The sequence below is a fragment of the Salvelinus alpinus genome, chromosome 18 (assembly GCF_045679555.1).
Source record: "Salvelinus alpinus chromosome 18, SLU_Salpinus.1, whole genome shotgun sequence".
Lineage (NCBI taxonomy): Eukaryota > Metazoa > Chordata > Actinopteri > Salmoniformes > Salmonidae > Salvelinus > Salvelinus alpinus.
In genome coordinates this window covers 4,694,244-4,718,622 of record NC_092103.1, presented here as the reverse complement: position 1 = coordinate 4,718,622, position 24,379 = coordinate 4,694,244, and the positions used below count along the sequence as shown (strand labels likewise).

Genomic DNA, 24,379 nt, shown 5'->3' with positions numbered 1-24,379 from the left:
TTACAGGGCTCATGTATTTGTCTCTGTAGATAACAAACATTCTTTATTTTTAGAAGGTGGGCGGGTTGGGATAAAGTGCATTTCACAGGCCTTCTGTTCCATAAGACAACATGTAAGGACCAAATGGATGGATGCTATGGAGGGTGACTACAGCTAAGGTGACTGAAACAGGATGTCATGACTATAAATCTACTTTTATTTACAGAAAATCCAGAGAGGGTGACCGGAATCAGGACAAGTGGAGAAACCGCTCAAACAGACAGACATCACTGAAAGTTGTGGAAAACACAGAGTAATGACACGGTGAAGAAATAACTGAAACCCCATTGAACTTTTATAACCTGTGATTGAACTGATGATAAAACAGAACCTCCAAATCGTATTGTTGATCCATTCATTCATTACTTTCCTCATAAACCACATGTGGAGAAGACAAACAGTCCGAACCCCACCGAGTTATTCATTCGCAGTATGGAACTGTATTGACCTCTGTATGTGTCCAGTGGTGTTGTGGATACTGTAGTTATAACAGAGTGAGGTGTTTATCTGTTGGTGGCCAGTGTGTTTCAGGCCTCTCCCTCCTCAGGTGTTTGCTTGGTGATGTGTGTGGTTATTGGAGTACAGCTGTACACCACATGTTCATGACAGACCTGACTCTATAACATAACTAGAATGCTTGTTTTATGCACTATGGAAGCCATTCTATCATAAATAAGGCAACATGAATGACTGCAGACTTTTTATACTCCTCAATATGTATTTTCTTAACTTTTCTCTCCTTGAAAGTCGAGTGGCAGGGTAGAGGACAGGGTACCCCTTCCATGTTTGCCCTTGGGTGAGGAGAGGGGGTAGCAGCTAGTCCAGAGCAGCGTTCAATGTGTTTGTGTGTTACAGAGAATCACATATTAACTGCAACACTGCCTCACCACTATAGAATAAAGTCCCTTTTGAAGTGCGAGGCCAAGATGGGCAGACCAGCTGACTACACTGACGATGCCAACCCAAACACCAGGCCTGAGTCTCGGGGGTTTGAAGGAGTCAAAAAGACCCCAGCCACGCACCGAGGGGAGACAGTGCCTCTCACATAACGCAGGGCCCTTCTGGACACAGCAACGCACTTCTTTAAAACAACACCAAGAGGCAGGCCGCACCAAACAGGCTAAAGTGTTATTCCAGCTAGGTAAATACAGGGCACAGATCTAACAGTGATGAATGCCACATATTAACAGGCACATATTTAATTATGTTGTTGAACTTCCATGCATTCTGCTGGCCAGTTTGAGATTGGGGTGATTGAAATCTATGAGTCTTTCCACTTACGGCGTGAGGATTTCTGAACCAAACTCACCTTTCAGAGGCAGATCATGCAATTTCTAAAGGATGGATGACATTGTCCTCCAGTCTTCTATCCTGTGAAGAACCTAGAGAAGGTAATCTAGTGTGTCTTTCATATAGACTTTGGATAAAAGTCAGCTCAGCAGGGTAAAGCATTGACGTGGACACTTAGGATGTGTGCCCAAGGACGCTTTCAGGCAGCAGGCACTATTGCATTGGGATTTAGAGATGAATACAAACTAATTAGGGTCTGAATGGAAGATAGAAGTTCAGATCTGATGTAAGGTCAGTTTTGCTCTATAGCTAATGGATAAGGTTAGGCTTGGATAAAAGGCAATGGATGAAAGCCGATCCTAGATCAGAGGCCACCTCCACCTAAATCACTCATTAGATACAGTGCAGAGATACCATAAAAGCTATATGGACCCAAATAGGTCTGAGTCATGAAGGGGTCGCTAAATGCAATAACAAGAGGCAAAGCCATCTTCTCATCTTTGAGCACTTAAGGATGTATAATCTCCCACACAGATACACAGGTTACACACACAAAGAGATCTGCAGAGATACCAGTAGCCATGGTGATGGTCAGACAACAAGTAATCATGATGCAGAGTATAAATAGCAACACAAGCTCCCTGGGTGTTGTGTAAGACAGAGACAAAAAACATGTTTTGCGGAAAGTATTTCGTTTTTTCTTCCTTAGTGTAGCGAAGGAATAATTCATTATATGGACATGCTCGATAGAATCTGATCCCCTTCCAAAACACACACACCTCGGTGACCAAACTGTTAATATTGGGTTTCGGAATGTTGTTCCAAGACTCTGGATTATGAGCATTAGTAATGTTGTATTTCAAAGGGGACTTTTGCACATTTGCTATGAGTGTTGTGCATGCACTATTTTTAAGTAGGAAATTGGTAAGGGTTTGTAATGTGTGAGACCTTTCCACTCTCTTTTCCTATGTCTTTGTTATCAAAGTGTTAATTCAACTAATTAATTCCAATATAAGTAATGCCAAGTAGAAACTGTGTGCGATTCATGGCATGATGTGTTTGTTGCCAAATTGTTATTCTGCTCCCATGTGGAATGATACAAAGAGAAAATGTCTCAAGGAATTCTGATGATTTCAACCAAAAAGTCTTCATAAATCATCACGCATGAATAATCTGGTTGGGAGGATCGTTTTGCACCATATGAAAAATCTAATCTTGACAAGTCTAGCTTCAATAAAACATTGACTGTATTTCTGACCACGCTTTATACTGTGGAGGTACATTCCAGACACATGGGCTGTCTGATGGCTCATGTAAAAAAGACTTGAGTGGTTAGGCCTTTACAAGAAACTGGGGAAGGGTACCAAAACATTTCTGCAGCATTGAAGGTCCCCAAGAACACAGTGGCCTCCATCATTCTTAAATGGAAGAAGTTTGGAAGAACCAAGACTCTTCCTACAGCTGGCCACAAGGCCAAACTGAGCAATCAGGGGAGAAGGGCCTTGGTCAGAGAGGTGACCAAGAACCCGATGGTCACTCTGACAAAGCTCCAGATGGAGGCTACTCCTCAGTAAAAGGCAAAGGACAGCCCCCTTGGAGTTTGCCAAAAGGCACCTAAAGGACTTTCAGACCATGAGAAACAAGATTCTCTGGTCTGATGAAACCAAGACTGAACCTTTTGGCCTGAATCCTGTGTCACGTCTGTAGGAAACCTGCCACCATCCCTACGGAGAAGCATGGTGGTGTCAGCATCATGCTGTGGGGATGATTTTCAGTGGCAGGGACTGGGAGACTAGTTAGGATGGAGGGAAAGATGAATGGAGCAAAGTACTGAGAGATTCTTGATCATAACCTGCTCCAGAGCGTTCAGGACCTCAGACTGGGAAGGTTTACCTTCCAACAGGACAACGACCCTAAGCACACAAATACAGGTGTGCCAAGCTTGTAGCGTCATACCCAAGAAGACTTGAGACTGTAATTGCTGCCAAAGGTGCTTCAACAAAGTACTGAGTATACTTATGTAAATGTGATATTTCTGTTTTTTCTTTTTAATATATTTGCAAACATTTCTAAAAACAATTTCATCCATTTTAGAATAAGGCTGTAATGCAACAAAATGTGGAAAAAGTCAAGGGTTCTGAATACTTTCCGAATGCACTGTACATGCAAACAGCCATTCACTCAGAGATATTTATTATTTCACTGAAATCCCTCTTGCAGGAATTTGAAAGGTCTAGTCATTTTGGGGATGATTGTGCTGTAAAGTTGAACCTTTAGGACGTATTAAAAGTGTGCAGGCACATATTTCTTTTAACAACGTACGTAATTGTTTTGCCTTGCACCTGAACTGAGTAAAGCTGGTGTGGAGCTTACCGTTTTTCTCAATTGCGTAAAAGCAATTTTCGGATCTGTGTTGAAACGTAAAGTATGCTCAAGTCCATTTCAGCCCTAGCTAGCGATCTTGCTAACCTTGTCTAGCTAGCTCATATTATGTTGTTGCATTTTTTTTTTTACTACTACACCATATTAAAACGATTAGCCTGCTGGCTTTATAGCTGGTTCTGGAGTTGGATTTGTCATAAGCATTGATTTAGGTAAAACTTCGCCACAGATGGAAACCACTGGACTACTTTGACTTCGCTAACTATTGTTATCTCCAAATGTGTGTAGTCTTCCATGAATTGCAGCCGCAAATCTGCCAGAAAAATAGTTCGAAAGAATAAGATGAAGCTCCGGTAATATGTATAACTATTGAAATGCGAAATTCTAATGGACACGGTACAACCCTTGGTAGGTAAGCTGCTGGCAGGCTTTGGCTCCGGTACAGCAAAGCCAAATCAGGAAGTGCTCATGGTTCTCACATGGGAAGTGAAATTATAGGCTACAATGATTTGCCTCAATATCATGCACGCCGCAGATGACATGTATATTTGAAGCGTGTAGTGAGGCAAAACTCTAGTTGTCAAAACCATTCATCTTGGGGCGACGGGTGGGAGCGGATTTGCAAAATGTTATCATATCACACAATTATACAATTTTGTAAAATGGTCAGATATGTATTTTAAATACAGACTAGCTCAAAAGTAAGTGAAAATTGACAAATTATCCAATGGATTCTGATAATTTTATGTTTAAAATAGTGGAGGTTAAAAAACATTCATTTCCAGACCCTATTTTAATTTGCTTCATGGCTCAGGCGGCCAAGTGGACACAAGGATGTTTGGCTCGTTTCAGTTGCAAAGAGGAATAACTTTGCAGCTGTTTCTGATTAATTAACTTCTTGTGAATAGGGGGGCGCTGTTTTCACTTTGGAAAAAATTGTGCCCAAATTAAACGGCCTCGTACTCTGTTCTAGATCATACAATATGCATATTATTATTACTATTGGATAGAAAACACTCTGAAGTTTCTAAAACTGTTTGAATTATATCTGTGAGTAAAACAGAACTCATTTGGCAGCAAACTTCCATACAGGAAGTGAAAAATCTGAAAACGAGGCTCTGTTTCAGGGCCTGCCTATTCAACTGGCTTTTATTTATCGATATGTATGCACTTCATACGCCTTCCACTAGATGTCAACAGGCAGTGGAAGGTTGAATGGGGTGTCTAGCTTGATCTGAGGCCGAATAAGAGCTTTTGGAGTGGCAGGTCCGGTATTTTGTTTTCGACGGCGTGCGGGGGACCTCGACATTGTCTTCTGAAAAGCGATTTTATTTGATACATATGAGAAAAACATCATAAAGTAGGATTTTTCAACCGAGTTTGATCAGTTTATACAACGTTTATTGGGACTTTTGGAATTTTACGTTCTTTGCGCCAAGAGATGATGGGCATGTTCGCGCTAAAATGCTAGCCAAAGTTGCTAATTCGACAGAAGAAATGGACATTCTAAAACCAAACAACGATTTATTCTGGAAATAGGACTCCTTGCACAACATTCTGATGGAAGCTCAGCAAAAGTAAGACACAATTTATGATGTTATTTCGTATTTCTGTGTAATATGTTGACTCCAACTCGGCGGAGAATAGGTGGGCGCTGTCTCACAATAATGCATTTTGTATGTTGTAGTAAAGTTATTTAAAAAAATCTAACACAGCGGTTGCATTAAGAACCAGTGTATCTTTCATTTGCTGTACAACATGTATTTTTTAGTAAAGTTTATGATGAGTTCTTTGATTAGATTAGGTGACTGTCCAAAATATCTCCGGAGATTTTGGTGAATTGTTGCTACGTATTCACAATGTATAACCACGATTTGCAGCTCTAAATATGCACATTTTCGAACAAAACATAAATGTATTGTATAACATGATGTTATAAGACTGTCATCTGATGAAGTTGTTCAAGGTTAGTGATTAATTTTATCTCTATTTTGTCGGTTTTGTGGAAGCTATTTTGGCGGGGAGTAAATGGCATTGTGTGTTTGGCTATTGTAGTGAGCTAATAGAAATATATATTGTGTTTTCGCTGTAAAACACTTAAAAAATTTGAAATATTGGCTGGATTCACAAGATGTTTATCTTTCATTTGCTGTACACCATGTATTTTTCATAAATGTTTTATGATGAGTATTTATGTATTTCACGTTGCTCTCTGTAATTATTCTGGCTGCTTTGGTGCTATTTGTGATGGTGGCTGCAATGTAAAACCAGGATTTGTAGCTATAAATATGCACATTTTCGAACAAAACATAAATGTATTGTATAACATGATGTTATAAGACTGTCATCTGATGAAGTTGTTCAAGGTTAGTGATTAATTTTATCTCTATTTGTGGGTTTTGTGAAAGCTACCTATGCGGTGGAAACATGGTGAAAATATGCCGTTGTGTGTTTGGCTATTGTGGTTAGCTAATATAAATACATATTGTGTTTCTCTGTAAAACATTTTAAAAATCGGAAATGATGGCTGGATTCACAAGATGTTTATCTTTCATTTGCTGTATTGGACTTGTGATTTCATGAAAATTATATTATATGATATCCCTGTCCCGTTAGGCTAGGCTATGCTAGTCAGCTTTTTTGATGAGGATGCTCCCGGATCCGGGATGGGTATTAAGTAATTAACAATGCCATGCTGGTGGGTGGTAACGTTCAATTAAAACCCAGCCCTGAAATGAAATTTAGGCTGAAAATAATTTGTGTGTCATATCGTAGGAAAAGATACCGCATTCACATGGATATGTTACTTCAAGCCCAAATATATCATACTTTGACTAAAATAATGACTTATTGCCTTAAATCGTTGTGCAACATCATGGGTATGCTCTGGCCATCGTCTTTCAGCTCGCTTTGCGTTTAAATATATATCATCATTCAATACAAAATTCACTGTTAAGTGTTTAGTTCACAGAATATTAACTATTGTTTTCATCACAATATAAATATGTGCAATTGTGTTTATTGTATCGGCAAGCAGTAAATACTACTGCACCAAATTCTAGTGTCATACCATGTACAATATACGGAAAGATCTAGTCAATGGGGACCGTCTAATTGTGATGATTTTTTACAATATTGCGGACATGCAGAGATGCAGAGAATGAAGTTGAGTTCTAAGTCATTTTGGGTTACTCCTAAGTCATCATCTTCAACATTGTGGCCTTCCATTATAGAGCTTTGCTTTGATGTTAATTGAAGCGTATCAGTTGTGTTCCTCCATTGTATTCACCTTTCCTTATTTCTATTGTGGATAGTGCTCCTGTGCACAATGGACAGTCTACAAAACAATGAGCAAACCTGCCTCTGGAATTGGATTGTGATGATACCATGAATGAATCATGCACACACTATGCTTCTTTCATTTTTTTTTTTATCAAAAAAATATTTGATTTGATGTGTATGAAATTAGTTCATAGGGGAGATGCTTTGGAGAGAAAAATATAGCTAAATTGTCAAGATTTAGACAGACACAGGGCAGTGTTTCTCCAATGCCTCCAAACACAAAAGCATCTTCTTTATTCACTGTAATTGTACCTCAGGGGGCCATTTCTTCTCTTGGAACCAAAGCAATGCATTTCACATACCTGCATTTCATGCCGTACCTTCCATCCTCTACATATCCCTTTCATTTGTCTTTCCTCTCACAAGAGACACCTCAGTCTATATTGTTACACACACATACACGCACGCACAAACACACACACACACACACACACACACACACACACACACACACACACACACACACACACACACACACACACACACACACACACACACACACACACACACACACACACACACACACACACACACTTTTTAAGAGCAGAAAGCATTGGCATTTGTTAATAAAATGGCTGTCTGGTGAATAGACAGGAAGCTACATTTAAATTTTGCTCCATCATCTGGACAGCTGTTGGGAATCAGTGTATACCCTCCCATCCCTCTCCACAGCCCAAGGGTCTCGGGAGAAAACTTGTCATGACTGGCTGCTTTGTGCACAACCAATGGGCACATCTGAGGACAAATCCATCCACCCTTTTAGAGCACGTACGGACTATATGCCATGTAGCGGCACAGTGCAAATACTGAAAACAGGGTTTTGAAATAAGGGTGTGGACACAAATACACATTGAGTGATGTGAATGTTAGCTACATAAAATATAGTGCTTTATGCGCCAAATTATATAAAAACTTTATACCAAGGATTTAATAACAAAATTATATTATAGAATGTTGTGTGTGCTGAAATTGCACGTCATGTTTACAATACCGCGTTGGTAATAAGGAATTATTTGTTCGACCGAATGGGAAAACGTCTGTGTGATCATTTGAAATAAGAGCAGGATCAAAAATATATTTGATACAGATGTTATTATAAACATATGAAATACGAGTGATGGCGTAATCAATGTGTAATCAATGTGTAATAACTACGTAAAAAAATTATGAACGTGTTAAATTATTATGTGACGTGCATTCAAATTCAGGCCCTGAACAAGCTTATTTGACCCGCAAAGACCCAAAAGGATCTCTATGCTTATTTTCTTCGAATGACGTCACGATGTCGTTTGTTTACAGTTGCTAGGGTTACACTTCCACAACAGAATAATAAATAGTGGTAGCTACATTTAGCTAGAAGCAAGCTAGAAGCAAGCTAGCTAGCTACCTCAACTATCTTGGTTTCACAAGATAAATTAGCGATTTCACACTACTAACTAAGTGCATTGTAATGAAAGTATAATGACTGCATTGGACGCTTCTGTTGAACAAAAATCTATTGGAAAATGTTTGCTGTATAACTGGGTAGAGGAGGTGAGTTTTTTTCTTGGCAAAAGTTGTCTCAATATGAAAGCTGGTAGTAGTGTGTGTGTGTGCGTGTGTGAGAGCGAGAGATGTAAGTTAGCGGTAGGCCTACATGTATAGCTAAGTTCAGGTATATGAGGGCTCGCATGTTCTCGCTCCTGTTTTCTCAGTTAGCTATGAGTGCCATCATTAATAGGTAATTAGTACAAGTCACCCCTTTAACTAATTAAAAATGATTGAAAACAACAATATGTTGTCACACATGGCACAGCTTTTTATTAATCTTTGGAATTACATTCATTCAGCGGGCCACTGCCGTCCTTGACAATGAGAGGCCCAGAGCGCACATCCACAAAAATGGACATAAAGGGATTCTCACTATGGATCTGTCATCCAAAGTTCAAGGTGTCACCACGGTGAATGATGCTTTCACCCCTCCCAAGGGTCATGGAGTGAGACAAAGAGGTAGGTACAGAATAAGAACATTGAACACCAATAAGCATCCTACATCCAGCCGACCTTGAATAGATTTTTCCTGGAATGAGTTTTAGATTCAGTGGATGCCACGCAACATTCAAACATACTGTAACCTTACTACTGTGCAAACTGTTCATAAGCATACTGTTGTGCTGTCTCACTGGCTGACTTGATTAAAATTCACTCAAGCATTTTAGAGTTCGGTATGTGTTTTGCCCATCTTTTATTTGTTTTATTTGTTAAGGCCTCAGAGGAGAACTTTTGGAAAATGATCTGCTCAAGAAAATAAGGTAGGCCTAATTGACCAAAGTTTCATTTCATAACAGTTATCATAATGTGAACAAAACATTCAAGCTTGAAATATATATTTTTTTACGATGTGACTTACTCGAGACGTGACACAACACTGTTCAATCCATGCCTTGAGCGGAACTGGTAGGAGGAAAGGGATGTAATTTACAAGTCTTGGTTAGTTTTACAGTTCTATGAAAACTTTGTGCTTTTTGATTTGACTTCATTATCTGATTTAACATTTATGTGCATTGTAATGTGGTTAATAGAATGTGTCCACAACAATGTGGTTAACATCCCCAACAAGCGATTTTAACAAAGGGAGGTAAGACGGTTAAAACTGGTTGTTGGAGGGGAGAGAGTCTCAACTCATATTCACTGACTTATGCCATACAAAACCACACAGTCACAAAACTGACCTAGATTTTTACTGTATGCTCAAAGTTAAATGTAAAGGACATTAACAAGGCTCTAACTAGTTTATTATGACAAAAATAACATCAATTTAAATAAGTAGCATTAGTCATAGAACCTTTAATAGTGGTTTGGAGAGTGTTGCTTTGTTTTTCCATGGCAATAATCTGCTGTAGGGAAACAGTAAGAATAAATGTCAACACATCAACACTTCTTGGAAGCTGCTCAACGTGAGAATTAAATCTGGATCTGTGGACACCAGTTATGAAGAGATAGGACAGGGAGTTTACACCACAAATAAGTATGTTATGACAACCTATATAAATAATGTAGAATAACAGTGGAACAATGTTATTTTGATTCACATGGCAATGCATGTATTATTATGCATATTCATGCACTAATCATGTAAGCCTAAGAATAACTAGCCTTTATCACTGCATAGACCTTACACACAGCAATGCACCTACTGATAGATTTAAAAAATAGTAATCTAAAGTTGTTCAGCAATGTGAAAATGTGGAAAAACAATGTCAGAGTAGCAGAGACAGATAAGGATATTGCTGTAGGTTCTCATGCTGATATGGCCCTCCTCCTCTATCCCACAGTGAGCAGACACATGCAGAATTTAACCCTGACCCTCCGAAAACAGAGTTCTGCTCCACTACCAAAGAGGACTACAAAGTTGAAGGCTTTCAGCCTTCCCTGCCTTCACCACTAAAGGTCTTCTAAATCAAGTATATTCTATGAACATGATTACCAAATTTCGCTCTTTGTGAGACACCTTGTTTTGGGACTAGCTACCTTTTATAATTTTCCTGTCTTTCACATATACAATTGACATCAGCATTATTCAACTCATACTTGAACAGAATGTTCATTTCTAATGCATTCTTGGTTTGCTGTGATTAGGAGCATGACTACAAAAGCGATCAGGCAATTACCTTTTGGAGTGAGAATCATCATCAGATACAGGTTGGTCTGATTATTACATTACTCCCCCATTTACATAACCCTCTCTACATTATCAGAAATGGAGAGAGCACCATGTTTTCACTATTACTGGATGGCTGCTTAACATTATAGTCAACACTAGACAAAATGCCTTTGTTACATTTTATCATCTTTATTATTTTCAATTATTAAGTCAGCTTTTGTGTGATGGGTCATTTACTCTGCTATAGTACAGTGACTGTGGCGTTAGTGGTCTGTCTGTGTTTGTGAAGCATTTGTTGCTTGGCTATTCCACTTACAAAATTGAATACAATAAATTGCTGGAAGAGACCTCCCACATACCCACAACTCAGTAAAACATTACATGAGTGTGTAAAGAAAGCAATTATTTTCAAAAGCATTTTATTTACCCTATCAAGGTTAGAGGACCATAGCCTTATATTCTTAAGTATTCTTAGGTTTGTACTCTTTGGGACTCACTCCTAACATTATATTATATAATTATATAGTATTAATATTCATATAGTATTCATATTATATAGTATTTAATCTCTACTGCACAATCTGGCTTTTATTCTCTCAATTAAACCATCATTATTGTTGGACATCTGGCCCTTGAGTTTTAGTATTTGATGGCTGTTGATATGTAAGATATTAACAAATGAAAAGGATTTAGCATATGTTTGTAATTTTGGTGTCATATTTGATGGCTATTTACAAGCCTCCATTTTGAATGTGGAGCCCTTCATTAAGACATCTTATTAGATTCTGCCAATAGACTTCAAAGAGCACAGCTGGTACAGGGTACTGTCGATTTCTGAATGAAATGATACATCTCATCCACTTTTGAACTCAGTTCAGTTAATTTAAGCCTTAAACGAGCAGCAGATACTGTAATAATAGCATACCTGGCATACATTTCACTGTAGTCTGATAATACTCTACAGTCTACACAAAAACCTTTTTAAACAGCAGCAAGAAAACATTATGTCTTGTACCATGTTCTGCCGTCTCAGGGTGTGACAGCGGTGAGAACCAGGGATACCCCATTCAAGATGAACGCCACCTTCAGCACACCTATCAGTGAGCACATGGATGACAAGCCTATTCTGTACACACCGGAGAATTAAGCTGTTACTCATGTGAGCATTGGACACAGTGGTATTAAATTATTGTTCCATAATATTGTGTATGAATATTGCTCTGTTTATCATTTCAATTAGGTCTAGTCTCTGCACAGTATATGAATTGCGTAAGTACTGCACAAATGATTTAACACAAGCAGACAGATTAATGGTTTTGAATTGTAACTTTATCTCAGGGTCATTGTCTCCTTGCGGAATTACAGTTTTTTTTTATTTATTCATACCAGGGCTTTGTATTAAGAATATTCTCTCTGTTTGTTCACGCTTTTATTTTTGTTTGTAGGTTATTTTCTCCCATGGTCTTTTTCTCAAACCTTTGCAACTTGTAATAACCACAATTGAGCAGTGCTGAACAACAGAAAGCCACATTTTCCACTTTCTCCTGTGCTGGGCAAAAATGGATCTGGCTATTGTCCTTGGACAAATGACAAGAAAACCATTTGTTTTCTGAGATAAGGAAAGTGTTTTTCCACCGTTAGAAAGAGAGGCACACAGAAGCCTCCACCTTACAGATGTCAGAAATATTGATGTTCATGCAGCCAACTTACTTTAGAGAGCATGGCTCCGATTCAGATTCGTGTTCTGTCAATCAAGAGACAAGTCTACATGGTGTTCCTCTCTCCTCTCGCTTTCAGCAGAGATTATAGGCGGTAGCTATGGCAACAAGTAATTTTAGACTACATTTATGCAGATTTTCCCCCAAAACATTTCATTACCTCATGGGATTAGAGGGGGAAACAATTGATGTCTGAAACAGATGCCATTTAGCTACTTCCAGCCAAGTGAAATATATTGCATATAATTGTTTTAATTCAAATTAACTGTGATAAAGTAAATATTTCCTTGAATAAATTTGACTACTAATTTTTGTCCATGATTCAATTCAATTAATAATGTCTGTTTTGATCTATCCATAACTGTGTATTTGTTTAAGTTTATAAAAATGTATTGCAGTACTTCATTCTCTGTATTTCCCTGTGAAGGGAGCAGTGCTCTGAGTTATTAAAATGGATGTAGTGCTTTTGTCAGAGGAGACAAATGTTGAACCATCTTGTGAACTATGTGCTTGTGATACAGTAGGCCTACATACCTGCAGTAGAAATTCCTTCAGTGCATTCCCCCATCAAAAGTTCCCTTCTTGGTTGTTGTTGTCTCTCCTCCCAAATTGTACCAAAAATGCTAATGGTGTTCTTCACCCTCTCTTCAACTCTCTTCAAAAGATAAAACCAGGAGCCTTTGATGACTCAACAATTACTAAAATCCATTCTTCATTCTTCTACTGAATTCCACAGTATCATTTAATTTAATTTAAACATCTGTATGCACACACATGTACAGATTTGGATACTGTACACTCCCTGAAGGGGAGACAAAAGTGATGAGAGACTTATGTGACACTTACTTGGTTGATAAGGGCCCGATTCAGACTTAGGAAATGTATGCTACAGACAGAAATTGGCATATCAGCATTATTGACAGAGTCCCGTGGCGCTTGTGGGGGTCGTCGAGCAAAACAGAGGACACCACCGTGTTTGTGAGAGTCTCATCTTTTCATAGAGTGGTCACATTAGTTTGAACGCTACAGACGTTTCTGTGAGAAGACTGATTTTTTGGGATGTCTCATGATCTGACAAACATCGCTGTAGCTCGGCCACCTTCCACCGCCGATGCGGAAGGCCGACATACGCAGATGGGGCGGATTGAGACGCAGCCCATGCAAATATCTCTAACTTAAACGGACAGATTTTGATGGGGATTTTTTCATTATGTTACTTAGATTGATGCACAGATTAATCTTAAGGATTAATCTGTCTCCTCCCCTTCATCTACACTGATTGAAGTGGATTTAAGAAGTGACCATAAGGGATCATGGCTTTCACCTGGATTCACCTGGTTAGTCTGTCATGTAAATGTTCCTAATGTTTTGTACACTCAGTGTATATTGGTGAATCAAAAAAATTGTTTTGATTCATCCTGAAAGTTGCCATATTCAGTTCAATTTTTCAATCCATTAAACATTGGAAAAAGGGAAAAAGTGTACAATAGTGGTTGACCAGTAGTCCTATAAATCTACCCTAATAATCCTCACTAATCATGAAACTGTGATGACAACGGTTCAGTCTTCGTGAACCGTGTGACAGGCTCCAGGTTTAAACTCATTATGGTCTGCATTCCATAATGATTCAAATAGGTTACATGTCACAAATTATAGCACAACTTGTAATACGTTAGCCTAACATGATCCACTATTGCTAGCGATCCCCAGAAACAACCACAGGAACGTGACAGAAAGAAATGTAAACTAACGATGAAATGGAATGATGCAAAATGGAATGAAACTAACACTAACATGACAGTTCTAAATTTATGGTGGTATAACTGACGAGGGCTACCGATAGTGGCTAATATTTAACATGATACAAACTGTAAAAAAATAAATAAAAATACAGTGAAAAGTTCAGGCATATAATTAAAGCATTCTTGAAATCATAAATCAACTCAGTAGGTTTGGCGCTATAGGGTCATTTGCGCATGGCTACAGGGTGGCAGGTGGTTAAAGCGTTGGGCCAGTAACCGTAAAGGTTGCTAGATTGAATCCCCGAGCTGACAAGGTAAAAATCTGTCGTTCTGCACCTGAACAAGGCAGTTAACTCACTGTTCCGAGGTCGTCATTGTAAATAAGAATTTGTTCTTAACTGACTTGCCTAGTTAAATAAAGGTTAAATAAATAAGCATTATCACTTAATTACGGAATTCCCCCTTAGTGAATTGGAGCAGAGATGAAGAGACACATGATGCACACTGCCATGTCACAGCAGCTAATGACTGGTGATGTCATTGCAGCTGAACACAACTGCATCCTGCACAACCTGATAATGACTGTTATTGTACAGTGTACCGGTTCTTCTCACTCTGCATCTCTTTTTTCTCTGTCTGTTCACACCTGAATTTTGCAAACAGTTCATTGTAGTCACTACCTGTGCAGTTTGACAACATTGCCATGTGAAAAGGCAAGAGATTTTTGTCAACGTGCATATGGTGGTGTTCTAACATTTACTAGAAGGTTTCTGATACTGGCAGATGCAATGCAAATACTAGGCTACAGATGATTGTATCGTGGGACTTTAGTTAAATAAAAGAAAGAAAACATTTAAAGCTACTTAGCATTGCATAACTTCTATCTTTCATGTGTGAAATGCAATAGCCACTGTTGGTTTATGAACCTATTAAAGTGATACTGTAATGAACTAAAAGGGACAGAGCAGGGGACAACGCTGTAATTAGAATTTAGGATGTCTAAGGTACCGTAGCAATTTCAACAGAAGGGCCATTCAAGATTCCCAACAGGTTATGCTGACTAACTTACACTTTCACTCCTAAAAAGAGAAACCTTTCAAACAATAAATGAAGCAGATTCTCGAACATTTTTAGAGACGTCATAAGGACACTAAATTCTGTCCAAGTTACATCTTGGAGAAACTATTTGGGTAAGGGTTATCAGGGGAATATGGCCCAGTTATTAAAGCGGGTCCGGTTCCACGAGAGGGAAAAAGGGGACTTAGCCCCCTCAGTTGAAACTTGTGTCCCCTCAGTTTTAGTTGTATGTCCTTATATAAAAATAGCATAAAAGTTCAAATGATTGAGTGACAGGTTTGCGCGAAATCTGTACCTCTGCTGCGCTGTTTCAGCACCATAGACAGAGCGCTCCGCGGAGTGTGTTTGTGTGTAGGGGGGCTATGGAGAGCCACCGGGTGGTTAGGTATGACACCTTTGGATTTCCATAAAAAGCCGCAAAATATAGATTGTGTTATGCCTTTATTGATCTGATATTTTGTCTATAGGCCTATAGTAGGCCTACCGCTGTTTTGTACTGTTCGCATTCATTCGTTCGCATTCGCAGTTGTTTCAGTATTCAAAGCCCAATTGTTTTGGCATGAATAACTAGGCTACTACTTTCAGCATTTAGTTTGCATTATTTTGGTAAGACAGATGTGTGTAGGGCTGCATTCACATAAAGTAATTCATCTTTTACAAACAGCATATTTATCTTGTAGCCTATATTCATTACCAAAGTAGCATTGCTTTAGTGTGTAGGGCGCTGTCTATTGTATTGATACAGCGCAGCTGAGATGGGCTACAGATTTCACGCCAACCTGTCACTTCAAAAGCACTCAATGGTCTCGGAGTCTCAGCCTTTGAACTGTATGTTTATTGTGATAGAAGCAGAATTCTATATAATTCCAATGCAAGAACCACCAAAAATGTTGCTCCCTCACCGATTTCAACTGCCCCCGTAGTAACTTTATCCTGGCACCGGGTCTGTATAAAAGTTCAACACAGTCTCACATTCAATTCGCGCATATATGTACAAAATGTATTTCAGCAGATTTCGTGCGTTTTTGTGCATTTTTGGGGTGGTTCAATTCGTGCGAAAATACACGAATTTCTGTGCTACTTAATTCGTGCGAAAATACACGAATTTCTGTCCTACTTAATTCGTGCGAAAAGACACGAATTTAACCAGTAGGCGACACAAGCCTTTGCAACAACCATATAGACGCGATAATTTGTATTTCATTTTTGTTCTTCTTAATGGCTAATTCAACGTCATGAATATACAGAAATGTTGTCTTTGTTTAACCATGTTTTAAAATGTGTCGTTGTATGCCTATATGTACTGTTTTAGACTTGCTGAACAGAATTTTTGAGAAAAGACGCACATTTAAGTGCGACTTAATTCGTGGGAAATATAGTTTTATTAATGCCAATGCTGTTTTCTGTGCTTGATTTCGCTTAATACTTTGGATACTGGTGCACTTGTAATCAGAACGCCTTTTTGTCATGTAGGCAACCATACACGATTTTCTTCATAACCCATTTCATATTTCGTGAAGCCTAAATTACACAATTTTCTTCATAATGCATGTATTACATGTTAATGTAAAATAATGAATTGTGTTGGCTTACACTTATGGCCTTTCCAAGGCCTTTCCATACCTTAAGGGAACATTTTAGCACTCACCATATGGTGAGTGAGAAACGCCACATTGCAAATGTAAGGTCCCTTACTAGACGTCCTGCAACGTTTCTAAAATTCGTGGACGGCGTCGGGCCGTGCGCGGGGGAGAGATCTTTCAGGAAGTCATCAAACTAAATCTCTCGGACGTTCGGTTTCCGTTTTATAAAAATAACACATTTTGGTCATTTTTCCGCAGTCTCGGAAATTCCCACCAGAGGGAAAATAAATAATATTGCAAATGCACAAGCACATTGCAAATGCATGTGGCCTTTTCTCCTAAACGGAAAATATTTCGAAGACGTAATGGACAGTTGGCCCCGAACAAGATGGCGTCGAGGCCTCAACGCTTTTTGAGTTATGGCCATTTTTCTGGGATTAAAGGTCAAAAACGCAAAGTAGGGTGCTAATTTGACCGCTTCACGTCAAAGTACATAAGCATACGGTGTCAGGAAAAAAAGAACCAGCCATTTATCTATCGTAATTTAAGAGAAATCGTACATTGACAAATTGGTCATGTTCACAAAAAGGAGTAAAAAAAAAAAAAGTTACAGATCCAGTTGCAGTGTGTTCAGACGAACATTTTTTAAGTGGGTCTCGAAGCTCTGCCAGAATTCTGTGATTTTATGTGATTTTATGAAATAACACACACTCATTTAACCCTCTGTAAATAAGTCAGTTCTTAACATAAAGACTTAAAACTCAATATTATATAAGAGCCTACCCCAAGGAGGATATGTGTTCACTTTCAGCTTCCTATGTCAACCGGAAGTACCTTCAAATGGTGCCATAGGGTCAGTTTCGAAGGGTTAAAAAGGTCAGATCTGCCTCCCGGGTGGCGCAGTGGTCTAGGGCACTGCATCGCAGTGCTAGCTGCGCCACCAGAGTCTCTGGGTTCGTGCCCAGGCTCTGCCGCAGCCGGCCGCGACCGGGAGGTCCGTTGGCCTAGCGTCGTCCGGGTTAGGGAGGGTTTGGCCGGTAGGGATATCCTTGTCTCATCGCGCTCCAGCGACTCCTGTGGCGGGCCGGGGGCAGTGCGCGCTAGCCAAGGGGGCCATGTGCACGGTGTTTCCTCCGACACATTTGTGCGGCTGGCTTCCGGGTTGGAGGCGCGCTGTGTTAAGAAGCAGTGCGGCTTGGTTGGGTTGTGCTTCGGAGGACACGTGGCTTTCGACCTTCGTCTCTCCTGAGCCCATACGGGAGTTGTAGCGATGAGACAAGATAGTAATTACTAGCGATTGGATACCACGAAGAAAAGGGGATAAAAGGATGGAGTGAAAAAGTACGGTGCTTAAAGACACACAAAGCCTGCAATGGCATTGCCATTATCTCCAGGCCGTGCCGAGTTCAACGAGATGCCCCGCTTGACCGTAGCTAGCTCGGTCTGAGTGCAGCGACAGGGACAAGAAGAAGGACCCAAATGACCCTTTGACCTCAATTTCATATTTTTTTGCTTTTGGGAGACAGAGAGAGAACCGTTAAGGTTAGAAGCACAATTTGACCTCAGGAACGTTCCTAAGGTCCTCCCGATCTGTACAAGCCTAACATTGACCGTGTGGCATTAACCCTTAATAGTTAAAAGAAGGTGTTTACATCAAACAGTTTACAATGACATGTCTCCCCACAGGAAGTAATTGCCTGCTCCCCTAAATTCAACCTGAAGCCTATGTGGGTTAATAATGCCTTATGAACCTGTCTTCGATGACAGTCCATCAGGCCACTATGAGGTCTACCTGTGTCGATTCTAAGCTTCTTGGAGCAACCGGAAGTGGTTAAATCACCCTAAAAGTGTTTGCCATACCCAACCTGCAGTTTGAGAGAAATAGTGCATTCAACCCTATGTAAATCAGTGAGTTCTTAAAGTATAGACTTAAAACTCAGGATTCTGTAAAAAGCCCACTCCAATGAGGATATGTGTTTACTTTCAGCTTCCTGTGCCAACCGGAAGTGCCATAATTGGTGTCAAAAGGGCTGTTTCGAAGGGTTAAAAAAGTCAAATCTTTCCAAAACTTAATATATGTGAATAGGCAACCCTCATGAACTGTAAATCAGTCATTCATCCCATCAGATTTCAAGGAAAAATTTACACACCCACACAGAAAGGATGGAGTGACACACTGAGGGGCTTAGAGGCAGACAGTGCCTGCAATAGTTACTTTTGTTTGAACTTTTAAAGAACCGTCAGACCTAGAGTTCTGAAACTTTACAAACCTGTTCTAGAGCTCAGGTCGATTAAGCACGGTGAGTTATGTGGCTCTAGAAGGTTCTCGGACCGATAAAAAGCCTCGGTGCATTTGCATTGACTTCAATTCATTTTGAGCATTACAAAATGGTGACATTTAGAAAAGTCCCAGAGTTGCAAGACTAGGTGCATTGAAACCGGCTCGGCCCATAGAGACGGACCCCGACATTTCTGTCCGATAGCTCATAGCAAGGCATGGAAAAAAGTGTAATTTCAGCACCAATTAAGGTTTTGCTCGGGCACCGAATGACCTATCGAGCCGAAACTTGGGATTCGAGGTCGCCTCACATAGGGCTAAACATAATGTGAAAACTGGACCCGCAGCTAGAACATAACTACGTATTATTTGTTTTATTATGGTTTAAATGGAAGGCGCTGTGAATTTTGGGCCTGCTCTGAAATATGTGATAGTTGGCTTCTAAACGAGTTGGAAAAAGTGAGTTTGGAGTCAGATGGTATCAGTTTGGTGTCTGAAAATATCTAATTGGCTGATGGACACTGACTTGCTAGTTGACTTTTGTGCATTTGCAATATGTTTCAACAGTGAAAAACCACCAAAATAGCATTCTGAAATCACCACTAAAAATGACATCAACATAGCCGTGCCGAGTTCAACGAGATGCCCCGCTTGACCGTAGCTTGCTCGGTCTGAGCGCAGCGACAGTGACAAGAAGATGACCCTTGACCTACATTTCAAGTCTTTTGCTTTTGGGAGACAGAGAGAGAACTGTTAAGGTTTAGAAGCACAATTTGACCTCAGGAACGTTCCTAAGGTCTCTGTGCAAGCCTAACCTTGACCGTGTGGCATTAACCCTTAACAGTTAAAAGAAGGTGTTTACATCAAACAGTTTACAATGACATCTCACCCCATAGGAACACATTGCCTGCACCCCTAAATTCAACCTGAAGCCTATGTGGGTTATGAATGTCTTATGAACCTGTCTTCAATGACAATCCATCAAGCCACTATGAGGTCTACCTGTGTTGATTCTAAGCTTCCTGGAGCAACCGGAAGTGATAAAATCACCCTAAAAGTGTTTTGCCATACCCAACCAGCAGTTTGTGATATATAGTGCATTCAACCCTGTGTAAATCAGTCAGTTCTTAACGTATAGACTTAAAACTCAGGATTCTGTAAAAGCATACCCCGATCAGGATATGTATTTACTTATAGCTTCCTGTGCCAACCGGAAGTGCCTTAAAATGGGGTCATAGGTGCTGTTTCGAAGGTTTAAAAAAGTCAGATCTTTCCAAAACTTTAAATGTGTGAATCGGTCAACCCTCATGAACTGTAAATCAGTAATTTCGCTAAACAGATGTCAAAGAAAAGCTCTCTCACACACACACACACACACACACACACACACACACACACACACACACACACACACACACACACACACACACACACACACACACACACACACACACACACACACACACACACACACACACACACACACACACACACACACACAGCAAGGACGGAGTGAAAAAGTATGGTGCTTAAAGACACACAGAGCCTTAAATGCTTTTAGGGGGGATCCAGACTTCCATACCCGCTCTGGGAGCACTATACTACCGCCCCAAATCAATGGGTGCTGGCCTGAGTGATTTATGGAGGTTTTCAAAAAATATTCTGTTTTTTCTTCTGGAAAATATTTTATGTTTTTTCTTCTCGAGTCAATGGCCTGAGTGATTTATGGAGGTTTTCAAAAAATATTCTAAGTCCAAACTTTTCATGCACCTGGTATTTTTTTGGGGTGCATCATTTTTCAAAACGGTTGAAATTGCTTTTAGGGGGCATCCAGAGTGTCACATGACCGGATGAGGTAACTATTCTTGTTCTTCTTGTAACTTTCCGGTAGGCTAGAAGCTTTCCGGTGTTTTGCTGCTCGACACAGGTCGACGCAGGTATTGCACTTGATTTATCGTTATCGTAACCGTAGGTGCGTGGAAGTGGAAATGGAAATACGTGGAAATACAAGTGGAAATACGAAAGCTTTCTAGCTATTTCGCACTGACGGTAATTTGAACACAAGAACGTTTCTAGTGAAAAGGTGCTTACACTCAGAGCCATGTATTTACACTCAGCCACCCTAGCCTTATTACGGGTTAACGTTTTGGTAATTTTGGTTGGCCAACAAAATGTAAGACTACAATGACTGCATACGTTTCCCCAAATGTTATACAAAAAATTTTTTTTTTGTTATTGATGGACAATGGCAAGGCTGCCATTGTATTTTCAGTTACATTCTGGTCAATAAAAATGGTTTACACGTTTGTTTTTTAAGAAATACATGGAACTACAACCGAATAAAACACCATTAGCCATCATGCATTGCATGATTCATTCTATACTGAAGTCTGTTCAGAAAAATCGAAAACAGTACATATAGGCATAAAACCACAATGTTTTAATAGGGATTAAATAAAGACAATATATATATAACCTCTTATGGTTATATGGTTAAAAAAAAGACAAAATATCTATATATTCATAACGTAAAATAAATAAATACAGGCGATCGCGTCTATGGTTGTTGCAACGGCTTGTGTGTCGCCAACTGGTTAAATTCGTGTCTTTTCGCACGAATTAAGTATCACAGAAATTCGTGTATTTTCGCACGAATTAAGTAGCACAGAAATTCGTGTATTTTCAAACGAATTGAACCACCCCAAAAATGCACAAAAACGCACGAAATCTGCTGAAATACATTTTGTACATATATGCGCGAATTGAATGTGAGGCTGGGCTGAAAAGTTAAGACGTACGGCCAGACACATAAATAGTGAGCTGGTTACAAGAAATGTCCCCCTTTTACCGTCAATGATGATATTTCAAAATGTTATTGTTTTGTAAAAATCTGATTTACTAAATCATGAAATGTTTTTATCAAAAGCACCTTAACAATGCAGTGCACCGGCTCACACACGACTATGAAAACACACAAGGTTGAACATAAATGATATTATCTGAACAATGTATGAAACACAGTTGTATTGTACTCAGTTTATTGAACAAAATATCTTACAATATCTTGGAAATACATATATCATCTTGTACTCTATAACACCACTGTGGAACTCGGACCTCTGCATTGACATCTATTACACTGTGTGCACATCCGTTATGAACGCTGTATGGAAATATTAATACAGAATTGACTTCCAAACACATTATACAAATCTTAATATAGAAAGTACTCAATCTCAGGACAGAAAGATTCTCCATACAAAACATCTTACCATTTTATGGGCAGTAACCGTACACAGGTATTATAAACATACCATTAAACATCCCTTCTTTTCCAAAAAGGCCTAATTCAGTAAATATTGTTGTTCCGCTTTTGGGGAGGGAATCACCTTTAGGCATTATTCTAGAACAAATAAAGCATTGGCTGACTGTGCCACTGTGTAGCCTCTGTGGTTGGCTCCACTGTGGGTACACGCTATCAGCAGGCCTCTCAGATAACGTACACATCAGTCTTCTCCCCCTCAAGCCAATAGGTTCTCATTTTGCCTTTGCCCTGGAAAAACACAGAAATCAATAGGCTCATCAATGGAGACGAGTGGAAGTGATAGATACACAAAAGGGCTTCTCTTCCTTGAAGGGTGACCCTGGCATTAGCTGGGCCTGGTAAAACTAATCTGGCATCCCTAGAGAGAGTACGCTACTCTTCATAACCAGACTTTATGGTTTTCTTCCATTTCAACAGGAGAGTACAGCCATCTTTTCTACGACACTCGTAATCTGAGTGATCCAGAGCTGCAGTCTATTGAAATGTACTGCATATAATAAACAGAATGGGAATCACAAGGCCACATTTCACTATAGCTGACCCTGTAAAACAACAGATTTCACTGCACCTATCTGGTGTATGTGACAAAACACTTTTGTATTCTTTAAAAAAAATTCTATCATATTCATTTCTCAGACAAAATTGAATACATGAAGCCATTACAGATAATGCTGACAACAACACATGCATTATTCATTGTGGCCTTACCTTCATTTCTACCTCCCCTCTTTCTTGGAGTTCAAAATAGCCAAACTCATCCAGCACTTCTTTGGTTGCTGAGGAGAGGTGGATCCTCAAGGCTGTGAAACACATCAATGGGACAATAGACAATCACAGTGAGTGCTTTGCAGGGAGTGACACCGAGTAGCATTAATGAAACATTTATCCTCTGCCATATGCACTGTGGTAGATCATAACAATTACAGTACGCATACATACATATGTCAACCAAGTGTATGTTATGTGAAGGTCAAAAGTAGAAATGAACAGTGAAATCTTCCTGTTGCTGTAGAAATAGTCCCTAGAAACAGTTGTTGCCAGTCCAGTCCCAGAGGTGATTCCTACCACTATAGGATATTTTATGGTATGCAGTTTATCACTATGGATGTGGCCTGGCTATAAGTGTTATTAATTATTTATCAACGGACGTGAAAGCACACAGCAGGAAGAGAGCAGGAAGTGAGTGGGTTAATCAATAATGTGATGAGTCACTCACAAAAAATCCTGGCCGGCACAGCACCAGCGGTCCAACTACCACCACACCAGTTAAGAACAGCTGCCAGTAATACCAGTCCAGATAACGACTATTAAACTATGATGACAACCTCCATCCCCTCTGTTGCTTTGTGATGATAAATATTCCATTCCCTGTCTACTTAATCTATCCCTTGATGCTTTGTTTCTTACAGGGAAGTATGTGCAAAGAGCTAGTCCACAATATTTTTGTTATGGATTCTCAGACACAAGCATTAGTCAGATTTAGTCAAGACAAATAATGACGGGAAACCAGTCTTTCACAAAACAATTGCATAAGCAAATATACAACAGGGAATGCTCGACAGACGAACAAAATCCAAATCCAAGGAAATACCACATAATCAACAGGAAATAATGAATACTTAGTTGTTTTAGTTTGTGTCAGCTGAAACATGCAGTGCCTTCAGAAAGTATTCATAGCCCTTGACTTATTCCACATTTTGTTGTGTTACAGCCTGAATTCAAAATTGCTTTTTTTCTCACCCAACTACACACAATGCACGTATAATGACAAAGTGGAAATATGTAGTTAGACATTTTTGCATATGTATTGAAATAGAAATACAGAAATATCTCATTTACATAAGTATTCACACCCCTGAGTCAACACATGTTACAATCAACTTTGGCAGCAATTACAGCTGTGAGTCTTTCTAGGTAAATCTCTAAGATATTTGCCCACCTGGATTGTACAATATTTCAT

At 39.5% G+C, this 24,379-nt stretch overlaps 2 protein-coding genes across 4 annotated transcripts in view; one reads left to right on the top strand and one right to left on the bottom strand.

Moving 5' to 3' along the window:
- The first annotated feature begins 8,360 nt into the window (after nt 1-8,360).
- On the top strand, nt 8,361-16,617 carry spag8 (sperm associated antigen 8). 2 transcript variants are annotated; one of them, XM_071349759.1, is made up of 7 exons: nt 8,361-8,586; nt 8,883-9,042; nt 9,299-9,344; nt 10,368-10,482; nt 10,672-10,734; nt 11,730-11,855; nt 14,624-16,617. In XM_071349759.1, the coding sequence occupies exons 1-6, from the start codon at nt 8,515-8,517 to the stop codon at nt 11,841-11,843; spliced, it is 570 nt and encodes a 189-aa protein (XP_071205860.1). In that variant the 5' UTR covers nt 8,361-8,514; the 3' UTR covers nt 11,844-11,855; nt 14,624-16,617. The 2 variants fall into 2 exon arrangements, with proteins under 2 accessions (XP_071205860.1, XP_071205859.1); XM_071349758.1 differs by lacking the exon at nt 14,624-16,617 and having other exon boundaries at nt 11,730-12,722.
- Nucleotides 16,618-22,115: 5,498 nt separating this feature from the next.
- LOC139543559 (atrial natriuretic peptide receptor 2-like) overlaps nt 22,116-24,379 on the bottom strand; it is a 57,712-nt gene continuing 55,448 nt past the window's right edge. For both annotated transcript variants that reach the window (XM_071349752.1, XM_071349753.1), the window contains exons 21-22: nt 23,128-23,219; nt 22,116-22,647 (exon numbers count right to left, since the gene is read on the bottom strand). In XM_071349752.1, the coding sequence (XP_071205853.1) occupies nt 22,585-22,647; nt 23,128-23,219 (155 nt within the window). In that variant the 3' untranslated portion in view covers nt 22,116-22,584. The remainder of the gene's footprint in view (nt 22,648-23,127; nt 23,220-24,379) is intronic.